General features: G+C 34.2%; 1 protein-coding gene across 1 annotated transcript; it reads left to right on the top strand.

Annotated features, from left to right (window-relative positions):
- Window positions 1–2,308: 2,308 nt before the first annotated feature.
- LOC110460878 (glycine-rich cell wall structural protein-like) lies at window positions 2,309–3,261 on the top strand. Its single transcript, XM_021514074.1, has 2 exons — window positions 2,309–2,376; window positions 2,952–3,261. The coding sequence occupies exons 1-2, from the start codon at window positions 2,319–2,321 to the stop codon at window positions 3,230–3,232; spliced, it is 339 nt and encodes a 112-aa protein (XP_021369749.1). The 5' UTR covers window positions 2,309–2,318; the 3' UTR covers window positions 3,233–3,261.
- The last annotated feature ends 6,083 nt before the right edge of the window (window positions 3,262–9,344 follow it).

The raw sequence follows: 9,344 nt of genomic DNA, 5'->3' as shown, positions 1-9,344 counted from the left end.
GTATACATGTGTAACTGATAATAGATAAAGCTGTGTACACTCGTTGTGTATACATGTGTTACTGATAATAGATATAGCAGTTATCACTCATTCTGTATACATGTGTAACTGATAATAGATATAGCTGTTAACACTCATTCTGTATACATGTGTAAGCAGACATCAAATAAAAATTTGGTAGACATTATCCTTATTATTTATCAACAGTTTATTTATTGTCCAAACCATTGACGAAAACATTGCCACGCGAGTGCACTGTAACCAGCAGTAAGTATTAATCTCCCCATAACCAAGTGTGGTATCAATGGCAATTACTGTTTCGTTGTATGATTTTATCTGTGTAAGATATAACAAGATACTTCCAATACATTATAAGCCTGTTACACATTATCACAACCCCCAGATATTATAGTGCCTCTGTAAGCATGTAGCCTCCTCAGGGCACACTCCATTACATATGACTATGAATATTGGGTTACCAAACCAAAGCCAATACCACTCCCTGTAAGAACACACCACTCTTGATATAAATATCAAATCATGTAAGAACTCAACATGCAGTTTTACACCATGGGGTGCAAAGTATTAGTTTTAAAATGATATAACTATATAGGAACACACTTATTTTGTATTTTATAAACACTCAGCACGCAATCAACTTGTAAACATGTTAGAATCACTGGCCAGATGTTCAGATTAGTTTAGATAAGACATGATCTTATGAAATAAAACAGCTTACTCTCATCACCCTTCACAAGGCTTTGTCTGTCCATGAAATAATCCAAACACAATGTCCATATATGTTATGCCTGCTGTCTGTTCTCTGTCAGTTTTGAAAATGCCGGTAACCCGTAACAAATCTAGCGCCATTTCCGGTTAGTCGGTCTGCAGTGAATAAACATTTATGTTTGTATATTTGTATATAAAAAAAAACGTTTATCTGTTGAAACTTCGACATAAATTGATTAGTTATCTTAGCATGGACACTTATTGAATTCGGTTGTATAAAGACAGATGGATACTGTGTGTCCATAAATAATTTCTTTTTGATTTTTCATCGAAGTGATATCGGCCCGATGTACGGAAAATGCATAAGGCCAGTGACCGAGTTATATGGTTTTAGTGACATCGGTCCGCTGTTGGGCCGATATCATTTTGTCATAAGTGTAATAAATAAAGATATTAAATAACATATATATAAATAGTGATGACAGCTCTACGGTGGCCTAATAACGCCATACTTAGCCGATAGTCCACCCTTCAACCGACATCGGCTCGATATCAGCGTGCTGGCCGGGAAGCATCAATTATTAATTTATAATTGTTCGAACGATATCAAATATAAAGCATAAGCTATTATTGGTACACGTACACTTAAGCATATTAAAGCGAAAAGGAAAAATAAAATACAAAGTGTTTTGATGTCTGCTTGGCACCTGTTGTCATCTGTGTGTTTACATTCAAGTTTCGACTATGGTATTTCGTGTTGATGTGTATACATTCTTTATTTCGGTTTTACAGTTTACATTTGAAAGGTTTAGTTCAAGATCTAATTGTTGTTTGGATGAGTGGATAATATTTGAATTATTACACTATATGATTTAACAATACTTAGTTTATTGTATGATAATATTAGAATTATCACACTAAATGATTTAACAATACTTAGTTTATTGTATGATACTATTTGAATTATTACACTTAATGATTTAACAATACTTAGTTTATTGTATGATAATATTTCAATTATTACACTTAATGATTTAACAATACTTTGTTTATTGTATGATAATGTGGTACATATGTACATTCTTAATGATTTACTTATGCTTGTTTTATTACTTATTTAACAAACTAGTTTCCTGTTAAGTGGTTACTTATATACATAAACATGTAAATTGTGTGAAGCACAAACCATATAAATATATAACATCTATACTCCACAGACATTTATAGCTGATCTAGTGTCCTGCTGAAATATTTATAAACCTGATTCGTGTGTAAAGGTCAGCATAAAATCATTTGTAAAGCAGTTTTTTAATCAAACATGCTCATATTTCCGTTTATAAATAACGTCATCTTGTCCATAAAATATCCATCACTAATTTGAAGACAAAGTGGTACAGTCATAAATCAGACGCGAAATGTCAAATGTGGTTTTAAGTAATTTGTTGATAATGATATTTCATAATTATTAAGGTAATTAAATCTGCTCAGGTAAATTATGAATACATGAAAAGGTTACGGACCATAAGGCTTATATATATATATTGCTGTCGCGGACCTGCAGACAGGCTCAGAGATCCTCCATTGCCACCATGGGAAAGGTTACGCTTTGCTGTGCCTTAATGGCCATCTGTTTGACTGTTGTGTCAGGTGAGGCTCTACTGTATGTAATATTTAAAAGACTGATTAAGCCGAATTGATAGCTAGTCAATATGCTTATATTCGGGTCATGTGCCAAAATTGTATTTTACAAATATAAGATATGATAGAAACTTATAACTTATAGAGTATAGATTGACACAAATAATGTTTCGACCAAATTATGCTTATCCTTCAGGATTATTTTATGACTTAATTCGAAGTGATGGTGTATAAAAGGAGTATAGAAAAACTTGGTAATTTTCCTGAACCAAATTCTTAACTGTAACACTACGAGTATACTTTCTTTTGTAAAGGTGGTTAGAATAATGAAAATCGATACTCCTTACGAATTATCTAAAACTGAGACAACTGGACACAACACTGTATATGATAAAACGCAGTTACTTTATTCAGTTAACGAGGTTCCAGTATTTAGTTAAACTCTTTAGTAAACAAAAACAAAACACTTTCACGGATTAATTACAATATAGTATTACAATAATGATTAAATTGACATATATAATTAGTGATGTATAACTAGGGCGATATGCCATCTGATTTGTTTCTGTATTTCTCATTTACAGCTGACTTTCCCTGGAACGGTGGCTGGAACGATGACGGCTGGGGATATGGCAACGGTTACTTCCCGGGTCGATTCAATGGCGTGATGAGTGGCCTGCATTCACACGGGATGCCAGGCATGGGCGGATGGTATGGAAATGGTGGCATGTCGGGATGGGGCAGTTCCGGAGGTTACAACAGCTGGGGGAACAATTACCCAATGTCGTACGGAGGCTGGGCACCTTGGGGACCATGGGGATGTGGAGGATGGGGAGGAGACGACAACTGTGGATTCGACGGCTAAGCCAATCATCGCAACAATTCAATAAAAAGGTAATTTGGCACCCAACACAGAGCCAGTGGCTAGTAAAGGTCAGTAATTTGTTAGAGTGTAGAATCTTCGTCAACAATTTTACTTCATTCAAATTCATGCAACACTTATACTACATGCTCCACATAATCCAGTTCCAATAAAAAAAATTTTTTTTTTTTTTTTACAACGAGTATGATGATACATTAAGGTTACCAAAACAGCAGTGCCAGAGCAGGTGAGAGCTGCCAACATTATTTAATATAAGATTATACCTAAACATGTACTTTCTGTATAAATTACTATAAACACTATAGCAAAACATCTTACAATAATTTATATCATAATTTATATAATTATGTGAAATCATAATGAGTATTTTAGGAGAATATTCACATAAATGACGGATACTTGTATTTATTACAAACATTGTGTATCCTAAAATCGTTTTGTTCTTTGCATCGGTTTCCTTAATGTTCAAATAAAGGCTTTCATACTTCGTACTACAAGTGAAAATGATCAACAACGAAAAGAAAACAAAGTGATAAAAAAGAAATGTATTAATTGTAGCCATTAGACTAGGCAGCATCCTAACAACAAAGACCATGTGATTATCTATTTTGGAACCTTAAAACAACAAAGTATAATAATCTGTATATTGGAAATTGCTCTTTACTTATTTAACAGCCAGCATCAGAGAACGGATTTTAAAACCTACCTTCATCATGCTTCACTGACCTAATAACGAGTGCTTAAACAACAAGAAAAATAAACTCTATACATCACGCTTCACTGACAAAATAAACGACTGTCGTGTAACAAGTGTTAAAACAAAAAATAAAAGATAAAATAACTTACGTATTCTTTTTTCAACATGCTTCATTGACTGAATAAGAAGTTGATAGTAAAATGTAAAAGAAAAAATGTGGATAAACTAGAAAAGTTCATTAATATTTACTTCTAAACAGTGTCCTCTAATCGTTGTAATATTAAAACATGTTGGTATGTAAAATGTGTATGTGTTTAGGTATGCCTGTTTACTTATCAGTGTCACTACACAAACAACATTACTGAACGACCATTACTATGTTATATATGTCATGCATCTTAAAAACGACAAGGCTTACACAATAAATAAATAAAAACCGAATTAGATTGACGAACACTGTAAATGCTAACGTGTATGAACACATCGTCACACAGATAAGTCGCCGTATTTACACAAGTGTGTCCCCTAGGTATACACTTCATATCATTTTCTTTTACAGAAAAAAAAAACACAGGACACTACATCAATTACGTGTATCATACATGTTTGAACAAACATCGAACTCCCGGGCAAATACATCACCAGCGGCGAAAGAACGTATGTTCCAACACTCATCTTCTATTGTTATTTGCATGTCATGAAGTCATAATAAAAAATATTTTATTTCGTTTGTAGGTTTTGACTTTTTTTATTTTGCAACACTTAATCACGGTACCTTACATTGTATACATCACTGATTTAACAATTATGATTTGGAATGTAGCGTTAAAAATAAGTGATAATGCGTTTTATTTCATAATCAATTTATACCATTAATTGGTTCGGTATATGACTGTTTAGGCTATCAGCAGTTGATAAAGTCTTGTTCATTTTTTTGATATCGTTGTTCACGTACATACTGTATATGATGAAAGTAAGTAACACACATGTGATAAAGATGTTATACATTGAAGGACCGAAGGTAGTGCAAGGATTACTTACAATTATTGGTCACAATGGTTAAACTCTTTTAGCGATGAACGATGTCGTGTTGTCTAACCTCCAGTGTTAGTATTTTTATACGGCCATTTATTTCTGTTATAATTATAACTTTTTGACGATTTAGTTTAGATGCATCCTTCTACTCAAACAGGAATACGTGTGCAAGGTTTGTTCACATTTTAAATGCACCTTATAATATAAATTTAAACTTCTATACTCTAAAATAAAAAGGAAAACCTCTAACCACAAAGGTAACGACAATGAAAACTGTGACATTATAATTGATTCTAAGCAGCCAGTAAAATGTCTCAAAACATGCAAAACATATTACTCGAAGGAAAAATTTAAACAAAGAGTAGTTGCGACCCTACATGTACAAACATCAGAGCGACGTTTACTTTGTATAATGATTCTAAATGTTAGCAAGAGCCGTAAGCCGACATTTTAATTTAATCAAATAGGGCCGCTCTACTGACTGTTACATGTAACACGCACAAAAATACTAATCAATTGAAAAGGAGGATTTAGTTTCCACTGAACATTCATCGGAACGTCTACCGAACAAACTAATAAGATTTAAGTAGTGGTTTGATTTTTAAATACAAGAATCTACAAAATTGATGCATTCAAAGATGGCTGCATAATGAGGAAGGCGCCATCCCTAAAGACAACTAATCTCAAAAACAGCATATGATAATTGAACAAATGATTAAGATTCAACTTTCTAAATGTTAATTGTAATTTTCGAAGTTAAAAACGCCGTAATTCGAACTTAAATGTAGAATCCATAAAACGTGATTTACAAGAGTTCACCGAAAATATCCCCAGGTATTCTCGTAGAGTCTTCTACTTCTGCTGTCGATGGTTTATAAAAATATTATAAATCACAGATCATGAATTATAAATATCAATCATATTTAAAACGACTGTATCAATACAAGAACTTTAAAAAAAAACTATACTATATTCTGTATAAAATCATTATATCCTTAGTAACTTGACAACATTTCGACAAACAGATGTCAGTTAAATCGCATACCCTAGTTCACAAGGATTTCATTAGTTTAGAAAAATATTTAACCCAGTTTTTCTATAGAAAAACATATTTTGAGCTCAGGGACAACTCTAAAAGAAATTAAACTTTAATACCAGTAATTATTTCCTTAGGAACGTCCGTGGAACTGGAGCTTGTTTATTCTAATCGAATTACATCATAACCAGCGTTATGCGGTGAAAATGAGGCAAGTTTTAAACATCTTTCACATTCTGCTCATTCGCGCAACGGAAATAAGATATAGTATCTTACGTCCGATATACGTACATGTATCAGTGAGCAATATCTGCTCAAGGGGAAGTCAGTCCTACAAAAAGGGGAAGTTAGTCCTACACAAAGGGGAAGTCAGTCCTACACAAAGGGGAAGTTAGTCCTACACAAAGGGGAAGTTAGTCCTACAAAAAGGGGAAGTCAGTCCTACACAAAGGGGAAGTCAGTCCTACACAAAGGGGAAGTTAGTCCTACACAAAGGGGAAGTTAGTCCTTCTGCATTTAATTTAGTCTGTTTCACCAATAGTAATGAAAAACCACCTATTGGATGCAAAGGCTTAATAAATAAGTCTTATTTGAAAAAAAAATAGCGATTTCAAGCGAAAGAAGGGAGGTTTTAAAAATGCGTGCAAACTTATCGCGCTGTATTGAAAATAATTAAACGTTTTACATTCATCAAAACGCTTATCGCGATCTTCGGTGGAAACCGAATAATGGGACGCTGTTTAGGTCACTTTCAGCCATTTGTTAACGTGCAACATCCAATTCTTCTACTTCTAAATGGTACTGACCAACTTCAACAATTGGAAGATAAAATGTTAGACGAGGAGTGTAACATGGAAAGAGATTGTTTTTTTTAAAGATACGAGATGGTCTAATTTGCGTTTGAAAAGTGACGGTAGAGGGCTGATTTGAATAATTCCGTTGTGGGGCTCGAAATAATGTCAGGTGGGAGTTTATTCCACTCGGGTATAGTTCGAGGGTAAGAATGATGCCTTTCTGGTCTGGGTTTTTGAGTGGGGAATTTGATACGAAAACTCGTGGTTTGTTCGGGATTTTCTGACTGTAGAGATTAAATCTGTCTGATTTTATTATAGTGACTTTCTGGTAAACAATATTATGAAGCCTGGTCAGCCGAGCATCTCTACGTCTATCTTCTAGAGGGCGCAGCTTTAGGTTGTCCAACATTTCTGACACACTGGAAGTACGATGTTTGTACCTGTGCTTATTGAGCACATAGCGCGCTGCCCTTCGCTGGGCTATTTCCAACTTGTCAATATTTGTTTGGGTGTGAGGGTCCAATACTGAACAGGCACACTCAAGTGATGCAATTCAGAAGTACGGTTACCGAAAACCATTTATACGATATATGAAGTCTCCAACTTAATGTAAATTCAATTAAGAGAGATGGCATTTTCATTTATTTTGATCACATGACTTATATATATTAAATGATGATACCCGTGTTGTATTTTTGAGTAGGCGCTCATGTAATATATTGTATTGTGATGTCATCTTGTGGTATTTAAGTATATTGTGATGTAGAAATGGATCCGAAAGATATAGTCAAGATTGCAGAGATGTCACAATATTGGCGAAAACTCTTGATTGTATGATAGTGAAATATGAAGTTTGATTTCTAAAACATGAGATTTAAGAAGAACAAATAAACCTAAACATTGTGGAAGTTTGTCTTTATAACACATTTTATAGTTGATTACTTATTTTAAAAAATCAATAAGTTACCATTTATGCCACACTCATATTACCAATAAGCTGGCAAATGTGATGTTAATAAGCTATAAGACTTAATCAATCTATGTTTGAAGTCAACGTTTGCATGTATACCTATGATATCAGAATATTTTTACTACAACCGAGACTTAATTAAAAAATATGAAGCATTTAACTCGTTTAAATATGCAATAATCAATAATCAATAATCACAAATTCACTATGCGGAACTTCCATAAAGGTAAAATATGGAAAAACAATATATCATAAAAACTCGGCCACATCCTCAATAAAATCATTCAAGCATGATCATGAATGTATTGGCCTGCGATTTCTTCATACATTTTCGCAAATTTAATACTTTAAGACTTACACTATTGACTGGTCAATTACATCATTGACTGGTAAATTACAGCATTGACTGGTCAATTACATCGTTGACTGGTCAATTACATCATCGACTGGTCAATTACATCATCGACTGGCAAATTACACCATTGACTGGTCAATTACACCATTGACTGGTCAATTACACCATTGACTGGTCAATTACACCATTGACTGGTCAATTACACCATTGACTGGTCAATTACACCATTGACTGGTCAATTACACCATTGACTGGTCAATTACACCATTGACTGGTCAATTACACCATTGTCTGGTCAATTACACCAATGACTTGTCAATTACACCATTGTCTGGTCAATTACACCATTGACTGGTCAATTAACCATTGACTGGTCAATTAACCATTGACTGGTCAATTACACCATTGACTGGTTAATTACACCATTGACTGGTCAATTACACCATTGACTGGTCAATTACACCATTGACTTGTCAATGACACAATTGACTGGTAAATGCCACTATTGACTTGTCAATGACACCTTTGACTGGTCAATTACACCATTAACTGGTCAATTACACCATTGTCTGGTCAATTACACCATTGACCTGTCCATTACACCATTGACTGTCAATTACACCATTGACTGGACAATGACACTATTGACTGGTCAATGACACTATTGACTGGTCAATGACACTATTGACTTGTCAATGACACCATTTACTGGGTAATGACACCATTGACTTGTCAACGACACCATTGACTTGTCAACGACACCATTTACTGGTCAATTACACCATTGTCTGGTGAATTACACCTTTGACTGGTCAATAACACTTTTGACTTGTCAATAACACCATTGACTTGTCAATTACACCATTGACTTGTCAATTACACCATTGACTGGTCAATTACACCATTAACTGGTCAATTACACCATTGTCTGGAGAATTACACCTTTGACTGGTCAATAACACTTTTGCCTTGTCAATAACACCATTGACTTGTCAATTACCCCATTGTCTGGTCAATTACCCCATTGACTGGTCAATTAACCATTGACTGGTCCATTACACCATTGACAGGTCAATTACCCCATTGACTGGTCAATTACACCATTGTCTGGAGAATTACACCTTTGACTGGTCAATAACACTTTTGACTTGTCAATAATACCATTGACTTGTCAATTACACCATTGACTGGTCAATTACACCATTGA

This window comes from Mizuhopecten yessoensis, unplaced genomic scaffold, assembly GCF_002113885.1.
Source record: "Mizuhopecten yessoensis strain PY_sf001 unplaced genomic scaffold, ASM211388v2 scaffold10509, whole genome shotgun sequence".
NCBI classification, from domain to species: domain Eukaryota; kingdom Metazoa; phylum Mollusca; class Bivalvia; order Pectinida; family Pectinidae; genus Mizuhopecten; species Mizuhopecten yessoensis.
The sequence above is the reverse complement of the archived record's forward strand: the minus strand, read 5'-3'. Positions and strand labels throughout refer to the sequence as shown.

Coding starts and splice junctions, on each gene's coding strand:
- LOC110460878 (XM_021514074.1), top strand. CDS start 2,319: ATGGGAAAGGTTACGCTTTGCTGTGCCTTAATGGCCATCTGTTTGACT. Junction 2,377..2,951: donor CTGTTTGACTGTTGTGTCAG/GTGAGGCTCTAC, acceptor TCTCATTTACAG/CTGACTTTCCCTGGAACGGT.